Raw genomic sequence first — 22,946 nt, forward strand, 5'->3', positions numbered from 1 at the left:
TGTGCTCCGCAACAAGAGAGGCCGCGATACTGAGAGGCCCGCGCACCGCGATTAGGAGTGGCCCCCCCTTGCCGCAACTAGAGAAAGCCCTCGCACAGAAACGAAGACCCAACACAGCCAAAAATAAATAAATAAATAATTAATAAAAATAAGATGATGTGCTATCTTTATAGTATTGAATATTCTAATCTAAAAACATGATATATCCCTCCATTTATTCAAGTCTTACTTTAAATAACATTTGATAATTTTCTGTGTAGAGACATACACAATTTTTGGTAGATTTATTCCTAATGATTTGATTTTAATTAAAATGGTACCATCTTCTCAAAATTGTATCTTATTGATCAGTTGCTGGTATGTAGAAATAAAATTGATTCTGGATATTAGTCTATCCAGTAACTTTGGTAAATTCATGTATCAATTCTAATAGGTAATATATAGATTATTTTGCATTTTCTATATACACAATCATGTTGTCTGCAAAGATACTTTCATGTCATCTTTCAAATCTTTAGATATTTTATTTTTTTCTTAACTTATTGCACCAAGTAGGGCTTTCCAGTAAAGTGTTACTTAAAAAACAGGATTAGTAAGCATCCTTGTCTCATTCACAGTCTTAAAGGGAAAGCCTTTAATTGTTCACCAATAAGTATAAAGTTTATTGTAGATTTTTTGGTACTCTTATCAGAATAATTATGTTCCCTTCTATTATTTGCTTTGAAAAGATATTTTTAATTACAAATTGCCACTGAATTTTATCAAGTGCTTTTTAGCATCAAGATTTATCTCCTTTATTCTTTAGATGAGAAATATTACGTTGATTTTTGACTGTTAGGTCAACCTTGCACTTCTAGCGTAAATGCATACTGGGAAATACTTGTTCATTATTTCTTCATATACCTTTTTCGCTCCATTCTCTCACATCTCCCTCTGGATTCCAATTATATATCAAGTGGTAGGCCACCTGATATTATGCCACAGTTCTCTGAAGCTCTGTTTATTTTTCCTTAATCTGTTCTCTCTGTTCCTCAAACTAGTTACTTTCTATAGCACTATCTTCAAATTCACTAACACTTTCACTCTCCTCAGCCATCTCTAGTTTGGTATTAGGCCCATCCAGCAAATAATCCATTTCAGTTATTGTACTTGTAGCAGGCAAAATGGCTTCCCAAAGATGTCCATGCTTTCCTCCATGGAACCTGTGAATATGTTACCTTAAACGGCACAGACCAACCCCTGGCTGACAGCCAGCAAGGAAATAGGGACTTACAATCTATGACCACAAAGAAACGAATTTGGCCAACAACCTTAACTGAGATTGCAAGTGGATTTTTTTCCCAAAGCCTCCAGTAAGCAACAGCACACTGCCAACATCTTAACTTTACCCCATGAGACCAATGTCTAACCTACAGAACTGTGAGATCATGGATGTGATTACATTTGTGGTAATTTGTTATGGCAGCAATAAAACACTAATACAGATTTTGGTACCTGGAAGTGAGGTGCTACTATAATACCTAAAATTGTGGAACTGCTTTTGGAACCAGACAATGGGTAGAGGCTGGAAGAATTCTAGTGAGCATAATGAAGAAAATCTAAAATGCCTTGACGGACTGTTATTATAAATTTGGTCTTGAAGGAGAGGCAGTGAGGGCTCACAGACTGCTTGTAGAAAGCTGGTCTTGGAGGATCAGAAGGAAGTCAGAAACTTGTTATTGTAAACTGAAGTAAGGTAGATCCTTGTTATGTACGGGCACAGAGCTCTGTGAAACTGTGTCCTGCAGTTATGTGGAAAGCAGAATTTGTAAACAAACTTGGATATTTACTTGAGGGAATTTCCAAGGAAAGTGGTGAAGGTATGACCTGGTTTCCTCTTGCTGCTTATAGTAAAATGTGACTACTGGTTACATTTTCCAAATTCTTTGCACTTCTAGCAATTTTATTTTATTTTATTTTTTTATTACTGTATATAGACATTGTGAATGATATAATGCAAACACTCTAGAATCTAAGATGTTCCTGTAGCAGGCAGTTAACTTAGCTGGGATCAAACTCCAAACGTTATCTTCTCCATGGTGAGTTGCAAGTGAACTCTCCATTCAGTTCTTTCAGCTGACAGCTACTGCTTTTTGCCAGGTTTACTAGTGTCGTCCCCTGTATAAGCATAGTTGAGTAGTCAGCCAAAGATTTTTGCAGAGTTTAAAATTGATTTTGAGGCTCACTGTATCTGTGGCTCCCTCTTTCCCAGGATTTCCACCCTGAATTTTCATCATTCTTCTAATTTCAAACTGTGTTCTGTCCCCACTGTCCAGTAAATACTATGGCTTTCTATGATCCCACACCCAAAAATTGTGGAGTGCCCTCAGAGACGAGCCAGATATACACAAATCTCACTCAGTATAGTTTCTGTCTTCCAGGCATTAATTTTCCTCCAGTTTTTGGCCTGCTTTTCACCACTCACCAGTACTTTCAAAGAGTGTGGGGTTTTTTGTTTCAGGGAAGCACAGTTTTGGACTAACGATATAATCATTATTTGCAGGAGGGCTAATATAACCAAACTACTCTACCATTACTGAAAGCCAGAAGCTCAGCTGAAATTTTTTTTTTTTTTGGCTGTGCTTTGGGTCTTTGTTGCCGCACGCGGGCTTTCTCTAGTTGCGGTGAGCGGGGGCTACTCTTCATTGCGGTGCGTGGGCTTCTCATTGCAGTGGCTTCTCTTGTTGCGGAGCACAGGCTCTAAGCGCATGGGCTTTGGTAGTTGCAGCACATGGGCTCAGCAGTTATGACTCAAGGGCTCTAGAGTGCAGGCTCAGTAGTTGTGGCACACGGGCTTAGTTGCTCTGCAGCATGTGGGATCTTCCCAGACCAGGGCTCGAACCCGTGTCCCCTGCATTGGCAGGTGGATTCTTAACCACTGTGCCACCAGGGAAGCCCTGAATATTTTTTTTAATATTCCATTTTTTCTTCTCTGTTGACATTTATATCTCCTAGTTTTTTTAGTGATTACTCAAGAGGTTACAGTATTCATCCTTATATTATCACAGTCTACCATCAGATACTATAACACGACTTCATAAACAGTATAAGAACCTTATGAATGTGTAATTCTACTAGCTTCCCTCATGTGCTTTAAATAAATAAATAATTAAATACAGTACTTCAACATTCTCTTTTATAAAAATAAAAAAGATAAACAAGATGATTCTTAATGTCACTTCCCAGCTTTCACATTTAGTTACTATATAACCTATGATAAATATTTTTTGTTCAATATCAGTTTGTTATTTATTGTATTATTAGCAATCATAATCTATTAAGTATATATGCTGGAGCATACATTAAAGTAAAAATAAAAGTTGTGATTCTTGGAATCCCATAATTTTTTTCTTAATTTGGAAAACACCAAATCCATCTGTAAAGTCGGCATTGCCCAAAAAATATTCATAAAGGAAATAAACTCTGAGGTACGTTAACCAGCAAATGGAAAATTACTTAGGTTTAGCTGAAAACACTTACCCCTCTTCATTTTCTTTTAGTAAGCGACTGGCAATTCGGATCAACATGCAGTAGGCAAACTGTGATTTGAGACCAGATTTAGTAAATTTATTCAACATCTTAGAAACAGCAAGGCGATCACTCTTTTTAAGGTGATACAAAACTCCCAACGCGTGGTACTAAAGAACAAGAAAAAGAATATGATATAGAGAGAAGGCTGAGTAGGAAGAGAATAAAACTTACATAAATATAGAATCATACGGAAATACATTTTTAGTAAAAAGATACCCAAGTTTAATGTATACAAATAGAATATCTTTTTCATACTGAATCAAACACAGGCATGATTGAAAGGATAAGAGTTTCTAATTTACCCTCAGAAGTTGTTAATACAGATTAGGTAAGTATTAAGGGGGTGACATACAATCTGAAGATGGCTCTAGCAGGTTCAGCGTTGCCCCATCCATCGTTAGTACAAAGGCTCTCAGGTCCAAGGCTTTACCAGTGTTACAGGTCTTGCTTAGTGGATTTAAATCATCTGTGGTTATGTTAGTGGTTAAAGGATTAATCTCCTGAAGTAGGCTTATGGCATGTAATTATCATGGCACTTTGTGTAAAAACACAATGATCAGAGTTAGGAAGGTGAGAATGTTTCCCAAGGGAAAAATTACTACTCTACTTCCTCATAAGTGAATATGCTAACATGAGAAGTAAACATTAAAAGAGGATAAATAAGTACCCTCTCAAATATAAATGGAGTACTTTACATAAAATTGCCAGTTAAGAATTTAATCTTGTTCCTTTTAATTAAGAATAGCGTAATGAATATCAAAAGGAGATCTTTCCAACAAAACAGTTAAAGCTTCACAAAGTGATAATTACTCTTTACTGTTTTTCTAATGTCTAGTATAATCAAGGCCTGAAAAGCTTGGAATTGAACATCCTTCTTCACAAATTATTTTTCAAACAAAGGATTGAAATGAATTATGACCTTTGGAACGAGCATCTCAAACTACCACTGAATATAAGAATCTTCTCAAATATTCTTACAGTTTCTACTAAACACTATAGCAGGGCCTACAGTGGTAATCATAATTAGCGGGATACTCACTTGGGAATATGCACTAATATATACTTAATATTATGCTGCTTAATATTAGCCTTTAGCTAATACTCATCTGGGGAATCAATAAACTGCCCCTAAAATGTAGGGTTAAAGAAAGATGATCTGGAGACATAAGCTAAGGTGATTCAATGACAGTACCTGGACCATAATATTATCACTTGAAGCAGCTTCTTGGGCTTCATTGACCCAGCGCTTAACCACATCATAGCTTATCTTCATCATGTGCTAAATACAGAAAAAATTGAGAACAGATCATGCATAGTCACTAAAAGTTTAGAAACATGAGTTAGTTTTCTTGGAAAATCACTAACAGACATTTCCAGAAAAAAAGAAACAATGTTATAGCTTTATAAGTCTATTTCAAGTCTCTGAGACAACTAATAAACCTGAAACACTTTCTCCAAGACCCCTTTGCAAAGGTGAGCATATGTTTGTGGCTGGGAAAGGTGTATAAAGGGAAGTAATGAGAGGGGAAGGACGGGGAGGGAATGGATAATTAATAGGATGGTACTTAAATAATGTTAACATTATAGGTTTTACTTCCAGGAAACTCACCTGGAAGAAAAAACAGAGTACCATAAAAAAGTAGAGTACCTGCTGTAAAACTTGACCAATTATATTCCAGAACCAGCAACTCTCGTGATTCAGATGATCTAATCCATTCACACATTAGTAACCAATTTTAATCAAATACAATGTGATAGGCTGTCATGAATAAATTTTGTTTTGATAAAAAAGAGAAAGAAAAGATATTACTAAAACAAACAGCACTTCCTGGGAGGAAATTTAGTAATGGGACAGTAGACTTTGGACTGAAGGACACTGCAGACACAGGGCACCAACAAAAGCAGAGGACAAAGAGACAAGAGGTAGAAGGGCAGGTCATAAAGGACGATTTAAAGAAAGAGATTAGCTCAGTTTCTTCCCTGATCCCCATCCCACCCTAAACCACCACCTGTATTATATGCACAACATAGCTTTCTGATTACCAAAACCTTTCAAACATATGAAAATTTCATGTTTTTAACTGCCCATTTTAATTGCTCAATGTTCCTCTTTCAGATAAAGCATTATTGTATAAAGTAACAGAAATGTATACATATTTTAAAATGTTTCATTTGTGAGAGAATCATAGTGATACTTTGTTTTTGCAACTAGAAACTGTACCATGTGTGAGAACCAGTTACTTGTTCACTTACTAAGGAAGATACCAATGCTGAACTCGATACACTGGAGACTTTATCCACAATGGCCTGTTTCATGTATCTTTCAATGGCCTGCAACATTGTTCCCTGAGAACATTCATAAAGAAAAAGCAGTTGAAGCAAAACATTTTCATCCAAAACTACCACTTCAAAATAATTTACAAAAACAAGTCACATATTTGTCTCTGTGCAAATATTTGGAATGCATTAAAAGGCTTATCATATAATAATCAGATCCCAGAGGGCAAAACCCAGACAACCAAGCAGCAGCTTCAAGAAGGAACATTTGTAAGGAAGAGGAATAACTGTTCCACAATGAAATAAACTGTCTCAAAGTGAAGAATCCCAGTTCGGAAGAAATACACAAGTAGAGGCTGAACCTATCAGGGATATTATAAAAGAAATTCCTAAATGGGGATGCTTTTAAAGTCCTGAAGATACCTCTAAGTGTGGGGCATGTATTTTATATGGATCCCAGAGAGTCCTATAAATCAACTGTAATCTCTGATTATTTTAGATTCATAAGAAATTAAATGTGCAATATGCTACTATATTGAGTCCTCAATAGGAAATCCTCTGAAAATAAAGTTCTTTTTAATTTATCTGGAAGAAAGCTTAACACTGGGAAGGTGGTGGCAGGTAAGTAAGGATGCGTAAATACACCAAGATCAATACTTAGATGAAGAGAGTCTTAGCTAGCCCTAGAATGGTCAAGTCTTATGGTATCAATTTAATGTTAAAAACAAAAGCAACCACAATAAAGTAACTGAGCATTGAAAAATACTAAACCATTTCTATTACTCCTCCTAGGATCCAGATTTACCATTTAATCCTGCTCAACCTTTGAAATTTGAGAAGATTGCAAACATATACATAAAATACACCCGATCATGAATATAGCTGAAATACTATTCAATTTGCTTGGCAATGCCCAGCCTGTCTTTCATTTTAACCTTTCCTTCTCAGAGTTCCAAGAAAGGGACAGCCTAACATACTCTATAACCTCATCCCTCCCAATACAACAGACTAAGTCAAGGTTAAACACCTGATTTGGACCCAGGTCAACAACAAGCCACTGGCTGGCTGATGGCTAATCAGATTGTTTCCCTTAAATACTTAAATGAGAGGGCTTGAGCCTGGTAAATGATGGATCATAACAGTAAATATCTGAGAATCTTGCTGCTGAGTTCCTTAGAGCTACCCTATTTCTTGTTCTGGTTGTAAGCTTTACCTCAAATTCTGAGAGATTTGTATTTTGAAATAAAGCTTTTTTTTTTTTTAAGCTAAATTCACATGGGTTTTTGTCTCCTGCAAGCAATGTGCTCTATGACAAAAGTCCATGAGGGTAAATATAGAGAGAAATAGACTAATCTAAATAAACAAAAGGAAAAAACAATCTGAAAGAAAAAAACCTGGAGCCACAAAAGCCTTTCTGGTGGTCATGTTTCTCTTCTGCTGATGATTCACAAAGTCAGACAGGGAATCCTACTAAATTTACATGGCCACCTGCAGATAAACATAGGTCCCCTTTGACACCTCAGTAAAACAAAGAACTTACATCAGTGATTCTGCAGAGAGCCCTGATGGCTGGGCCTCGGTACACATCTTCCTTTCCAGTCATGTCCTTAGTCAGACTGAGAAAAATCAAATTGGTTACCGTAAGATTAAATTTTTCTCTTTTGTGGAGGCCACCCCTAGCTAATTCCACTTGTCCCCATAATTATCTTAATGGAACTATTGATTAAACAAGTATTTACTGGGGCTTCCCTGGTGGCGCAGTGGTTAAGAATTTGCCTGCCAATGCGGGGGACACGGGTTCGAGCCCTGGTCTGGGAAGATCCCACATGCCGCGGAGCAACTAAGCCCGTGAGCCACAACTACTGAGCCTGCGCGTCTGGAGCCTGTGCTCCGCAACGGGAAAGGCCGCGACAGTGAGAGGCCCGCGCACCGCGATGAAGAGTGGTCCCCGCTCGCCACAACTGGAGAAAGCCCTCGCACAGAAACGAAGACCCAACACAGCCAAAAATAAATAAATAAATAAATTTAAACAAAACAAAACAAACAAACAAGTATTTACTGAGTGTCTTCCTTGGATAAATATAAAAACTATTGGGTAGAAGGCTATTTTAAATCTTAAGAATACAGCAGTGAGTTGGTGGGAATGTAAACTGATACAGCCCCTATGGAAAACAGTATGGAGGTTCCTTAAAAAACTAAAAATAGAACTACCATATGATCCAGCAATCCCACTACTGGGCATATACCCTGAGAAAACCACAATTCAAAAAGAGACATGTACCACAACGTTCACTGCAGCACTATTTACAATAGCCAGGACATGGAAGCAACCTAAGGGTCTACAGACAGATGAATGGACAAAGAAGATGTGGCACATATATACGATGGAATATTACTCAGCCATAAAAAGAAACGAAATTGAGTTATTTGTAGTGAGGTGGATGGACCTAGAGTCTGTCATACAGAGTGAAGCAAGTCAGAAAAACAAATACAGTATGCTATCGAATATATATGGAATCTAAAAAAAAAAAAAATTGGTACTGATGAACTTAGTGGCAGGACAGGAATAAAGACGCAGACATAGAGAATGGACTTGAGGGCATGGGGTGGGGGAAGGGTAAGCTGGGACGAAGTGAGAGAGTGGCATGGACATATATACACTACCAAACGTAAAATAGATAGCTAGTGGGAAGCAGCTGCATAGCACAGGGAGATCAGCTCAGTGCTTTGTGACCACCTAGAAGGGTGGGATAGGGAGGGTGGGAGGGAGGCAGATATGGGTATATATGTATACATATAGCTGATTCACTTTGTTACACAGCAGAAACTAACACAATATTGTAAAGCAATTATACTCCAATAAAGATGTAAAAAAAAAAAAGAATACAGCAGTGAGCAAAACAAAGTCTTTGCCTTCATGGAACTTACATTCCAGTGGGAAAAGAGATATTAATCACATAAACTAAATATATACATAATTTTAGATACTGATTACTGGCATAAAAAACAGACAATGATATAGAGAGCCTCAGGCTGAAATCCCCCAAAATCCCAAAAACTCATCAGACTTAAAAATAACTCTTTAAAAGAAACTAACTAAAATGTTTACTTCATGAGGTCTCGCTCTCTCAGGAATGGCTTTCTAAAATAAATGTCAATGGTTTCAGACCTTTCTGTGGAGCTGCAAAAACAGGCAGAGGAGTGTGGACTGAGCTACAAAATTTCATGGCCGTAATTTTAAAAGGTTTTTAACCTTTAGATTATTCACTCTTTTACCCTTCCTTCTCTTGTCCTCTGTGCATTTATACTACCCTCAAACTGACTATCCACCTCCTCCCTCACTCAACTTCCCTCACATAATCCAAAATGGCCTCCAACTCCAACTCACTCCATTAGGGCACCAAGAGGAGAAAGTTGTGAATAACTGACAGTCCTTCAATTTCGTTCATTTTTCAATTATTAGGTAGAGTATTTCACTCATATAACAATCCATTTTCAAAGTATTCAAAAAGGTATAAAATATAAAGTCTAAGTCTCTCCTCACCCACCCTAGCCTGTCGTGCCACTCAACTGGAGACAGCCATTGTGAACAGTTGCTTATGTTTTCTTAAGGAAGTTCTTAAAATATATGCAACCACAGAGACTTATTAAAATGCATGCCAATGGATCACCACTCTTCTGGTACCTTCAATCTTACTCAATAGTATAACTTGAAAATCTTTCCTTATAGGCAGATGTTTTAAAATTTTAGATATTTATATATATTAAAATATCTAAATAGTATATCTGAAATATCTTTTTAATGGTAGCACATATTTCCATTGTTTGGGGATAAATAATTTATCAACCGGTCTTTTTCACAAATATTTGCATTTTTCCAATTAGATTAAAAAACTGAGGCTTGGCAGGTTTGGTTCCTGAGTCCTCTCTCCTTGACTTGCTGATGGCACGAAAGTAGCCATAGTAATGCATAAACAAAAAGGCATGGCTACGTTCCAATAAAATTTTATTTACAAAATGAGGCAACAGTTTTGGCCACGGGCCATAGTTTGCCAACCCCTGCTCTGTACTTCTGTTTAGCTTGGGCTGCCCTGACAGCAAAGGCTTACATACAGATAGTTTATTTGGGAGTGTGTTCTGAGGGAGAAGTAAAAGATAAGGAAGTAAACCAAGGAGGAGGGAAAGTCAACCCAAAGAAGTTTTCTCTAGTGTGTCACTGCCACAAGCAACTGGTTATTTAATGACCAATCTTCTGAGAAGCCTAATGAAATACATCTCAGAAACCACACATTCAAGGGATGAAAAGGAAAGAATTTATCCACTAGCTCTTAGCCCCTGGTAGAGATTTAACCCCAGAGTGTTAACTCGCCATTCTCTTAACATTCACATGTTAACTCACACATGTGAGTTCAGTGAGTGTGCAAGAATTGCAGGGCAGGAAGCAAAACGCACAGGACATGCTTGAAGTGAGGCACTATCGATGCTAGTGAGCTGGACCCTACATGGCAATGTTGACCACAGCCACAGCTGGAACCAAAGATGAGGCTGAGGAAACGGGAGGTTGCTCAAAAGTGGCACCCAATACAGCCCATCCTTTGCACCCCTCACATTTGAACATGTCTTCCATTGAATCTAATCTATTACTGAGTCTTCAAGATGGTAACCATCCACTATTTCTACAAGAGACTGGAAGATGAGTAGAACATGGTACAACCCATACTGCTACAACTCATTTCAAAGCCATAATTGATATTCATCATCTCCTTCCTATAACCACCCATTCTTTATTTCCCTCACTCTTGGCCAGCACTTCATCTCATCTTGGTTATGTGTCTGGTAGGTGACTCAAACCTTTATCCCAAGGGATCTGAGCCCTTTGTTGGATTTACCCTGGTTGGACCGTTGGTTGTTCCCTAGTCCCTAGTCAACATTTTCCCATGCGTGAACACACAAAAATATACTCAAGTGAATACCTTGAATTCTAGATACAGTCCTCTCTGTCACTTTTATATAGAAACAACCCTAGATCCTGATAGGGATCAAGGTCAGTTACCTCTACGAGTATAGCAGCTCCTTTCATTACCTGCTGGTCCACTAGCATGAAGAACACAAAGTGACCCAATAGGAGTCATCATTTCAAGTGTGCAAACTGGCTCACTTCCTGCCCCAGGGTTGCTCTGCTTCTGCAGTGTGGGATGCCTTAGGTTGCCAACCTGTTACTCAGACATGTAGAATCCAGAAGTGTGGGATGTTTCTGTGCTGGAGACAATCCACACCCACGGGAACCAGGAGTCAATGGGTTAAATGCTTCCCCCTTTTCACCCCTTGAAAACATTGTCCCCTGGGAACCGGGACCTCTAATACACATTTGGGGTGAGAATGGGAAGCATAAATTCTACAAGTGAGTCACTGGGAGTGAGGGTTAGAGGGGCCAGTCCTACTTCCACCTCTTGATTTCTGGACCTGCCTATTCTATTTCTTGGTGACAGTACCATACACTGGCAATCGATTCAATGGATATATGGCATCTTGGAGGAGAATTCCCCAACCTCACAGAGTCCTTCCTCCAACCTACTACCTCAGCTGAGCATTCAATAAGCCATCTCATCATAGCATCAGGCTGTCTGCTCCTAGGTGAAGCACAATAAAACTACTCATCTCCCTCCTAGTCACGAGCCCACTATCACTCCGCTTTTGCCATAAAATGAATGGCAATATCATGTAGGATACCATGACAATAAATTAAGAATAACTGTTTATACCACAACTTGGCCCTACTGCAAACCCCTGGTTTATTCTATCTATATTTTATGGTGTTGGGGTCATGCAATTTTAAAAAATTATGTAGTCAAATTTATCAATCCTTTGTATTGCCTTTGGATTTTAGTCATAATTACAAAACTTTTCCCTACACCAACGTTAAAGAGGAATATACTCATGTTTTCTTCTAGTACTTATATGATTTCATTTTTTTAAATTTATACTCCTTATCTTTTTAGAGTTTACTCATGTATATGATGCAAAATACAGATCTAATTTTATCTTTTTCTAAGTGGCTACTCTAATTTTATCTTTTTCTAAGTGGCTACTCAGTTGTCCCAGCAACATGTATTAAAAAGTACATGCTTACCCCGGTGATTAGAGATGCCACCTTTGTCATATACTAAATTTCCATGTGTCCTTGGGTCTAATTGTGTACTTTCCATTTGTATCAGAGAATTCTGAAAAATGTAGATCAGCACGGCCGAGTTGACACTTTACGTAGTCATCACACAATTTTACTCCACTGGTCTCTTTGTCTATTCACGTGTCAGTACCACACTGTTCTAACTGTACAGCCCTTAGTATTTCACTGACTGGTAGAGCTAGTCCTTCCTCACGGTTTTCCCTTTTTCAGTTATTTCCTGGCTATTCTTACATGTTTGTTTTTCCACATGAACTTTAGTATTAACTTTTCTAACTCTGTAATATAACCTGTTGGATTTTTTATTGGGATTGAAATGAATTTATAAATTAATTTAGGGAGGATTAAAATCTTTATAACGTTGAACTGACCTATTCAAAACAGGGGATACCTTTACATCTGTTCAAGTATACTTTGAGCATTTCAGGGCTTCAAATTTTTTTTTCCTAAGTTTTGTGCATTTTTTGTCAAAATTATTCCTAAGTATTCAATCTCTGTTGTTGTTGCAATGGGGTTCTATGCGTGTTGTTTGTTTACATAAAAGCTACTGATTTCTATGTGTTAATTTTATATCCTGCTACCCCACTCAATTCTTCTATTGTTTGAGTTCATTTTATCATTGTCTAGGGTTTCCAGGTATTCTACCACATCATCTAAAAACAGAGAGAGTTTATTTCTTTGTTAATTTACTCTTATGTGTCGAATTGGTTTCTTTTGTCTAACTGCATTGCTTAATACCTCTAGTACAATGTTGAATAGTGGTGACTGTGGTTCTGCTGACTGCTTTGTCTCTTGAGAGTATTCTTTTTTTCCTGTTTTTTCTTAGGCTTTCTAATTTGTTGTTGAAAGCCAAACATCTCGTGTAGGACAGGAGAGATGAAGTAAATTGTTTACATGCCTTGAAGTGGGGACATGTTTCCTCCTGCTAAGCCATTAGCTCAGGGGTTTGAATTAATCTCTTTGGGAGTTGGACTGGGTTTGGTTTCTTGTTGCTCTTGTAACACTCAGTGCTCCACAAGCTTGGCTCCAAATTCCTCTAGTGATATCCTATGTTTAGGTTGAGGGCTGGTGTGACAGAGTATTTTTTTTTTTTCAATGATTACCCTCAGCTTTTGGTATTTTCTTCCCCCAGCCCCTCAGAGAGGATTGGTCTCTTGCAGGTTACTTACTTATCCCTCAGTGCAGTGGGCGGGTAGGGATGGGAGGCTGTTCTTTGTTGTTCTAATTAAGGCTGTCTTAGGCAGGCACCCTGTTCCTGGATCTTAGGGTTGTGGCCTTCACTTCTGCCCCTTCTAGAACTGCAGTTGACTCAGTGCATATTCTTATCACTCCCCCAGGGGTAGAAAGTTTTTCCCCTGTTCCCTTCCCACAATTGCAATGAGTTTTCACCGGGATCTAAAGATGAGTGTGTGTTGCCATTCCTCCTACAGCTTAAGGCTTTTCTTTCAGAGGGGAAACAGAGGAAAAGGATCCAAGGGCAGGTCAATATCCCTGCCAGGGTAGCTGCTATTCCCTGCTCCCAATTCTTTACCCTGAGGGAGATTCTCCCTCAGGACTCTCCCAAATGCTCTATAAGCGCTCGGTTGGGTCCATGGAGAAGAACCAACAAGCCTACAGAGGCTTAGACCGCCCAGCCAATGAATTTTTTATTTTGCATGTTGTACTTTGTCATTTCTAAAATTTTCAGTTGGTTCTTTTTTATATATATAGTTCTCTGCTGAGAATTTCTCCTCTTCTATTCATTTCAAGAGTGTTCACCTTTATGGAGCATGGTTGTATTAGCTGCTTTCAAGTCTTTAATAAACCCAACATCTAGGTAATAACAGGGTTGGCATCTATTGATTATCTTTCCCCTTGAGAATTGGTCAGACTTTCCTGGTTGACTCATTTTGGATTGTATCTGCAGATTCTGAATATTATGTCATGAGACTCTGAGTCCTGTTAAAAGCCTCTGAGGAATGCTGACTTTTGTTTTACCAAGCACTCAAGGCAGTTTCAGATCGCAAGTTCTGCGTGGCCTTCCGTGCATGTCATTTCTCCCACACTCTCTGGCTCTCAAGGACTCCTTTTCCCAGTTCTTCTCACCAGAAATATGAGATTCTCTCAGAGTTTTAGCTCCCTGTGCTACTGCACAATTCTTTGGAAGCGAGCCCTTAAGACAAAGAGATAAAAGAAAGAAAAAAAAATACAGTTGACCCGTGAACAATGCAGGGGTTAGGGGTGCCAACCCTCCACACAGTTGAAAATCTGAATATAATTTATATTCAGCTCTCCCTATACGTGGTTCCTCAGGATCCATGTGTAAGTGGACCTGCACAGTTCAAAACTCCCGTTGCAAGGGTCAATTGTAACGTGGATTTCCCCCCACTCTTCACATGCCAGGGGCCCCTTTTCTCAGAGACAGGTCTTATCTCAGGGTTTCAGGTGTCTGAAATACTGCTGTCACGTCACAGTAGTGTTCCACAACTAGGACTGGCCTCAAGGCAGGACCAGAAATTAAACAAAAAAACAATAACAAACAAACAAGGATTCTCCCCCATGCTCTCCAGCTTGCAGGGGTCTTTTCTTTAACTTGTGCTCAGGCTAGAGAGATGGGCTTCTGCCTCTGTTGACTCGTCCCACTGTACAGTTCTCCAATTAGCCTGCTCTTGGGTCAAACGCGGGGTATAAAGAGGAAAAATAAACATGAAACTCACTGTTACCACACTGGTTATTCATTAATTACTGTTTTCTTTCCTCAAATTCACTGTTATTATTCAGTTTTCAAAGGCCTCAGGTAGTCACTTTCTGTACTTTTGTTGTGATCATTGGGAGACATGGCCTGCCGTGGCCTTAGTCCATCTTGGCCAGAATCAGAAGTACCCTGACTTTTCCTTTTACTCATTGGTGTTCATTTTATTAGGCTTTGGAGAAAGGAGTTTTATGACTTGGCATCATTTTCATGATTTTCTCTCAAATGTTTTCCACAATTTCATTTTAAAAGAGAATAAGTATGAATCCAAATAAATCAGGGCAGTCTGCTTGTCAACTGGACAGGAAAGAGGCAGGATACAGAAAGGTTTCTCAACTCCCATTAAACCCACAGTGATGGTTAATTTTCTGTGTCAACTTCACCGAGTTAAGGGATGCCCAGATAACTGGTAAAGCATTATTTCTGGGTGTGTCTATGAGTGTGCTTCCAGAAGACTGGCATTTGAATCAGTAAGCTGAGTAAAGAAGATCACCCTCACCAATAGGAATGGGCATCATGCAATCCGTTAGGAGCCTGAATAGAATAAAAAGGCAGAGGAAGGGAGTATTTGCTCTCTGCTTGGGCTGGGACATCCATCTTCTCCTGCCCTGGGAAATTAGGACTCCTGGTTCCCAGGCCTTCAGGTCTGGTCTGGAACTATACCACTGGCTTTGCTGGGCCTCCAGTTTACAGAGAGCAGATTATGGGGCTTAGCCCCCATAACTGCGTGAGCCAATCCTTCATAATAAATCTCTTTCTATGTATCTATATATATCCTATTAGTTCTGTTGTCTGGAGAAACCCAACTAATACACCCATATTTCTCCACTTCTTCATATGTGTGAGTGCTGTCTTGAGATAGAGAAAGACAAATAATCCTTATGATTTCAGCTCCCTTAAATGAAGTGAGAAAATGGATTATCCTGTGCTTAATTCATGAAACAAACTTTTAATGTGTGTCTAATACATGCAAGGCACTTTTCTAAGAATTAATGATACAAAGTCATATATGATATAATTTTTGCTCTCAAGGAACTAACAGTACAGAGGATAGAAAAACATGTAAACAAATCATTACAGCACAATGTACTAAACACTAGAATAGAGGTTAAAACGAAGTATTATAAGAACAGCAGAGGAGACAATGACTAACCTGTCAAGAACAGGAAAATCAATATGTAAAATGATGTTTGAGCTTTGTGGAAAAGGAAATAGGATAAATGCAGGCACAGGGAGAAACATGTACAGTGATACAGGGTATCAAATAGCATGATGAGTTTGGGAAATGGCAAAAGCATTGATGTGAACCCCAGGGAATGCCAATATTTAGGGTGACAGGCAGAATAAAACAGCCTCTTCTGTGGAAGAATAAAATGGAATAATCAGAGATGGGAGGAAATTCAGGACTATGGTTCTGAAAGCCAAATACGGTAGAACTTCAGGGAGTGTTTAACCATATTAAAACTAAGAGAGAGGTCAATTAAAATACAGACTGAAGGGCTTCCCTGGTGGCGCAGTGGTTGAGAATCTGCCTGCTAATGCAGGGGACACAAGTTCGAGCCCTGGTCTGGGAAGATCCCACATGCCGTGGGGCAACTGGGCCCGTGAGCCACAACTGCTGAGCCTGCGCGTCTGGGGCCTGTGCTCCGCAACAAGAGAGGCCACGATAGTGAGAGGCCCGCGCACCGTGATGAAGAGTGGCCCCCGCTTGCCGCAGCTAGAGGAAGCCCTCGCACAGAAACGAAGACCCAACACAGCCCAAAAAATAAATAAATAAATAAAATAAAAATAATAAAAAATACAGACTGAAAAATCAGCTTTGGGATTTTGCAATTAAGAGATTACTGGGAGGAGGAGAGAAGATGGCGGAAGAGTAAGACGCAGAGATCACCTTCCTTCCCACAGATACACTAGAAATACATCTACACGTGGAACTGCTCCTACAGAACACCCACTGAACGCTGGCAGAAAACATCCGACCTCCAAAAAGGCAAGAAACTCCCCCCGTACTTGGGTAGGGCAAAAGAAAAAAGAAATAACAGAGACAAAAGAATAGGGACGGCACCTGCACCACTGGGAGGGAGCTGTGAAGGAGGAAAGATTTCCACGCACTAGGAAGCCCCTTCGTGGGCAGAGACTGCGGGTGGCAGAGAGGGGAAGCTTCGGAGCCACGGAGGAGAGCGCAGCCACAGGGGTGCGGAGGGCAAAGCGGAGAGGTTCCCGCACGGAGGCTCGGCGCCGAGCAGCACTCACCAGCCCGAGAGGCTTGTCTGCTCCCCCGCCGGGGCAGGCGGGGCAGGGAGCTGAGGCTCGGGCTTCGGTCGGATCGCAGGGAGAGGACTGGGGTTGGCGGTGTGAACACAGCCTGAAGGGGTTAGTGCACCACAGCTATCCAGAAGGGAGTCCGGGAAAAAGTCTGCAGCTGCCGAAGAGGCAAGAGACTTTTTCTTCCCTCTTTGTTTCCGGGTGCAGGAGGAGAGGGGATTAAGAGCGCCGCCTAAACGAACTCCAGAGAAGGGCGCGAGCCGCGGCTATCAGCGCAGACCCCACAGCAACAGGGGCGCAGAGGAAAAAACAGAGAGACTCCGGCAGAGAGGCTCGGCGCCGAGCAGCGCTCACCAGACTGAGAGGCTTCTCTGCTCACCCGCCGGGGCGGGCGGGGCTGGGAGCTGAGGCTCGGCTTCAGTTGGATCGCAGGGAGAGGACTGGGGCTGGCGGCGTGAACACAGCCTGAAGGGGTTAGCGCACCACAGCTGGCTGGGAGGAAGACCGGGAAAAGTTCTGCAGCTGCCGAAGACGCAAGAGACTTTTGCTTGCCTCTCTGTTTCGCTGCGCGCAAGGAGAGGGGATTCAGAGCGCCGCCTAAACGAACTCCAGAGAAGGGCGCGAGCCGCGGCGATCAGCGCGGACCCCAGAGACGGGCGTGAGACGCTGGGGCTGCTACTGCCACCTCCAAAAATCCTGTGTGCGAGCACAGGTCACTCTCCACACCGCCCCTCCCGGGAGCCTGTGCAGCCCGCCACTGCCAGGGTCCCGTGATCCGGGGACAACTTCCCCGGGAGAACACACGGTGCGCCTCAGGCTGGTGCAACGTCACGCTGGCCTCGGCCGCCGCAGGCGCGCCCCGCCTCCTCTGTACCCCTCCCTCCCGTGGCCTGGGTGAGCCAGAGCCCCCGAAGCAGCTGCTCCTTTAACCCCGTCCTGTCTGGGCGGGGAATAGATGCCCTCAGGCGACCTACACGCAGAGGCGGGTCCAAATCCAAAGCTGAATCCCAGAAGCTGTGCGAACAGGGAAGAGAAGGGGAAATCTCTCCCAGCAGCCTCAGAAGCAGCGGATTAAAACTCCACAAACAACTTGATGTGCCTGCATCTGTTGAATACCTGAATAGACAACGAATCATCCCAAATTCAGGAGGTGGACTTTGGGAGCAGGATATATTAATCTTTCCCCTTTTCCTTTTTTTTGTGAGTGTATATGTATATGCTTCTGGGTGAGATTTTGTCTGTATAGCTTTGCTTTACAATAGCTTTATTTTACTTCACTATATTATAGCCTCTTTCTTTCTTTCTATTTTTTCTCCCTTTTACTCTGAGCCGTGTGGACGAAAGGCTCTTGGTGCTCCAGCCAGGCATCAGGGCCGTGCCTCTGAGGTGGGAGAGCCAACTTCAGGACACTGGTCCACAAGAGACCTCCCAGCTCCACATAATACCAAACGGCAAAAATCTCTCAGAGATCTCCATCTCAACATCAAGACCCAGCTTCACTCAACGACCAGCAAGCTACAGTGCTGGACACCCTATGCCAAACAACTAGCAAGACAGGAACACAGCCCCATCCATTAGCAGAGAGGCTGCCTAAAATCATAATAAGGCCACAGACACCCCAAAATACACCACCAGACGTGGATGTGCCCACCAGAAAGACAAGATCCAGCCTCATCCACCAGAGCTCAGGCACTAGTTCCCTCCACCAGGAAGCCTACACAACCCACTGAACCAACCTTAGCCACTGGGGACAGATACCAAAAACAACACGAACTACAAACCTGCAGCCTGTGAAAAGGAGACCCCAAACACAGTAAGATAAGCAAAATGAGATGACAGAAAAACACACAGCAGATGAAGGAGCAGGGTCAAAACACACCAGACTTAACAAATGAAGAGGAAATAGGTAGTCTACCTGAAAAAGAATTCAGAATAATGATAGTAAGGATGATCCAAAATCTTGGAAATAGAATAGACAAAATGCAAGAAACATTTAACAAGGACGTAGAAGAACTAAAGAGGAACCAAGCAATTATGAAAAACACAATAAATGAAATTAAAAATACTCTACATGGGATCAATAGCAGAATAACTGAGGCAGAAGAAAGGATAAGTGACCTGGAAGATAAAATGGTGGAAATAACTACTACAGAGCAGGATAAAGAAAAAAGAATGAAAAGAACTGAGGACAGTCTCAGAGACCTCTGGGACAACATTAAACGCACCAACATTCGAATTATAGGGGTCCCAGAAGAAGAAGAGAAAAAGAAAGGGACTGAGAAAATATTTGAAGAGATTATAGTTGAAAACTTCCCTAATATGGGAAAGGAAATAGTTAATCAAGTCCTGGAAGCACAGAGAGTCCCATACAGGATAAACCCAAGGAGAAACACGCCAAGACACATATTAATCAAACTGTCAAAAATTAAATATAAGGAAAACATATTAAAGGCAGCAAGGGAAAAACGACAAATAACACACAAGGGAATCCCCATAAGGTTAACAGCTGATCTTTCAGCAGAAACTCTGCAAGCCAGAAGGGAGTGGCAGGATATACTTAAAGTCATGAAGGATAAAAACCTACAACCAAGATTACTCTACCCAGCAAGGATCTCATTCAGATTTGATGGAGAAATTAAAACCTTTACAGACAAGCAAAAGCTGAGAGAGTTCAGCACCACCAAACCAGCTTTACAACAAATGCTAAAGGAACTTCCCTAGGCAAGAAACACAAGAGAAGGAAAACACCTACAATAACAAACCCAAAACATTTAAGAAAATGGGAATAGGAACATACATATCGATAATTACCTTGAATGTAAATGGATTAAATGCTCCCACCAAAAGACACAGGCTGGCTGAATGGATACAAAAACAAGACCCATATATATGCTGTCTACAAGAGACCCACTTCAGACCTAGAGACACATACAGACTGAAAGTGAGGGGATGGAAAAAGATATTCCATGCAAATGGAAATCAAAAGAAAGCTGGAGTAGCAATTCTCATATCAGACAAAATAGACTTTAAAATAAAGACTATTACAAGAGACAAAGAAGGACACTATATAATGATCAAGGGATCGATCCAAGAGGAAGGTATAACAATTGTAAATATTTATGCACCCAACATAGGAGCACCTCAATACATAAGGCAAATACTAACAGCCATAAAAGGGGAAATCGACAGCAACACAATCATAGTAGGGGACTTTAACACCCCACTTTCACCAATGGACAGATCATCCAAAATGAAAATAAATAAGGAAACACAAGCTTTAAATGATACATTAAACAAGATGGACTTAATTGATATTTATAAGACATTCCACCCAAAAACAACAGAATACACATTTTTCTCAAGTGCTCATGGAACATTCTCCAGGATAGATCATATCTTGGGTCACAAATCAAGCCTTGGTAAATTTAAGAAAATTGAAATCGTATCAAGTATCTTTTCTGACCACAACGCTATGAGACTAGATATCAATTACAGGAAAAGATCTGTAAAATATACAAACACATGGAGGCTACACAATACATTACTTAATAACGAAGTGATTACTGAAGAAATCAAAGGGGAAATCAAAAAATACCTACAAATGACAATGGAGATACGACGACCCAAAACCTATGAGACGCAGCAAAAGCAGTGCTAAGAGGGAAGTTTATAGCAATACAAGCCTACCTCAAGAAACAGGAAACATCTCGAATAAACAACCTAACCTTGCACCTAAAGCAATTAGAGAAAGAAGGACAAAAAAACCCCAAAGCCAGCAGAAGGAAAGAAATTATAAAGATCAGGTCAGAAATAAATGAAAAAGAAATGAAGGAAACAATAGCAAAAATCAATGAAACTAAAAGCTGGTTCTTTGAGAAGATAAACAAAATTGATAAAACATTAGCCAGACTCATCAAGAGAAAAAGGGAGAAGACTCAGATCAATAGAATTAGAAATGAAAAAGGAGAAGTAACCACTGACCCTGCAGAAATACAAAAGATCATGAGAGATTACTACAAGCAACTCTATGCCAATAAAATGGACAACCTGGAAGAAATGGACAGATTCTTAGAAATGCACAAACTGCCGAGACTGAACCAGGAAGAAATAGAAAATATGAACAGACCAATCACAAGCACTGAAATTGAAACTTGATTAAAAATCTCTTCCAAAAAACAAAAGCCCAGGACCAGATGGCTTCACAGGTGAATTCTATCAAACATTTAGAGAAGAGCTAACACCTATCCTTCTCAAACTCTTCCAAAATATTGCAGAGGGAGGAACACTCCCAAACTCATTCTATGAGGCCACCATCACCCTGATACCAAAACCAGACAAAGATGTCACAAAGAAAGAAAACTACAGGCCAATATCACTGATGAACATAGATGCAAAAATCCTCAACAAAATACTAGCAAACAGAATCCAACAACACATTAAAAGGATCATACACCATGATCAAGTGGGGTTTATCCCAGGAATGCAAGGATTCTTCAATATACGCAAATCAATCAACGTGATACACCATATTAACAAACTGAAGGAGAAAAACCATATGATCATCTCAATAGATGCAGAGAAAGCTTTCGACAAAATTCAACACCCATTTATGATAAAAGCCCTGCAGAAAGTAGGCATAGAGGGAACTTTCCTCAACATAATAAAGGCCATATATGACAAACCCACAGCCAACATTGTCCTCAATGGTGAAAAACTGAAACCACTTCCACTAAGATCAGGAACAAGACAAGGTTGCCCACTCTCACCACTATTATTCAACATAGTTTTGGAAGTGTTAGCCACAGCAATCAGAGAAGACAAAGAAATAAAAGGAATCCAAATCGGAAAAGAAGAAGTAAAGCTGTCACTATTTGCAGGTGACATGATACTATACATAGAGAATCCTAAAGATGCTACCAGAAAACTCCTAGAGCTAATCAATGAATTTGGTAAAGTAGCAGGATACAAAATTAATGCACAGAAATCTCTTGCATTTCTATACACTAATGATGAAAAATCTGAAAGTGAAATTAAGAAAACACTCCCATTTACCATTGCAACAAAAAGAATAAAATATCTAGGAATAAACCTACCTAAGGAGACAAAAGACCTGTATGCAGAAAATTATAAGACACTGATGAAAGAAATTAAAGGTGATACAAATAGATGGAGAGATATACCATGTTCCTGGATTGGAAGAATCAACATTGTGAAAATGACTCTACTACCCAAAGCAATCTACAGATTCAATGCAATCCCTATCAAACTACCACTGGCATTTTTCACAGAACTAGAACAAAAAATTTCACAATTTGTATGGAAACACAAAAGACCCCGAATAGCCAAAGCAATCTTGAGAACGAAAAATGGAGCTGGGGGAATCAGGCTCCCTGACTTCAGACTATATTACAAAGCTTCAGTAATCAAGACAGTTTGGTACTGGCACAAAAACAGAAATACAGATCAATGGAACAGGATGGAAAGCCCAGAGATAAACCCACACACATATGGTCACCTTATCTTCGATAAAGGAGGCAAGCATATACAGCGGAGAAAAGACAGCCTCTTCAATAAGTGGTGCTGGGAAAATTGGACAGGTACATGTAAAAGTATGAAATTAGAACACTCCCTGACACCATGCACAAAAATAAACTCAAAATGGATTAAAGACCTAAGTGTAAGGGCAGACACTATCAAACTCTTAGAGGAAAACATAGGCAGAACACTCTATGACACACATCACAGCAAGATTCTTTTTGACCCAGCTCCCAGAGAAATGGAAATAAGAACACAAATAAACAAATGGGACCTAATGAAACTTAAAAGCTTTTGCACAGCAAAGGAAACCATAAACAAGACCAAAAGACAACCATCAGAATGGGAGAAAATATTTGCAAATGAAGCAACTGACAAAGGATT

General features: G+C 40.2%; 1 protein-coding gene across 5 annotated transcripts in view; it reads right to left on the reverse strand.

The window, feature by feature from the left end:
- The window catches only part of COPG2 (COPI coat complex subunit gamma 2), a 144,617-nt gene that overhangs the window by 95,109 nt on the left and 26,562 nt on the right, over positions 1-22,946 (reverse strand). For 3 of the 5 annotated variants that reach the window (XM_082472924.1, XM_082472923.1, XM_082472921.1), the window contains 4 exons: positions 7,388-7,463; positions 5,824-5,916; positions 4,763-4,849; positions 3,520-3,677 (listed from right to left, as the gene is read on the reverse strand). In XM_082472924.1, coding sequence (XP_082329050.1) covers positions 3,520-3,677; positions 4,763-4,849; positions 5,824-5,916; positions 7,388-7,463 — 414 coding nt within the window. Of the gene's footprint in view, positions 1-139; positions 2,158-3,519; positions 3,678-4,762; positions 4,850-5,823; positions 5,917-7,387; positions 7,464-22,946 lie in introns of those variants that run through there. The other 2 variants (XM_082472925.1, XM_082472922.1) reach the window with 2 other exon arrangements.

Source organism: Balaenoptera physalus (genome assembly GCF_965194825.1).
Source record: "Balaenoptera physalus genome assembly, chromosome: 8".
NCBI classification, from domain to species: domain Eukaryota; kingdom Metazoa; phylum Chordata; class Mammalia; order Artiodactyla; family Balaenopteridae; genus Balaenoptera; species Balaenoptera physalus.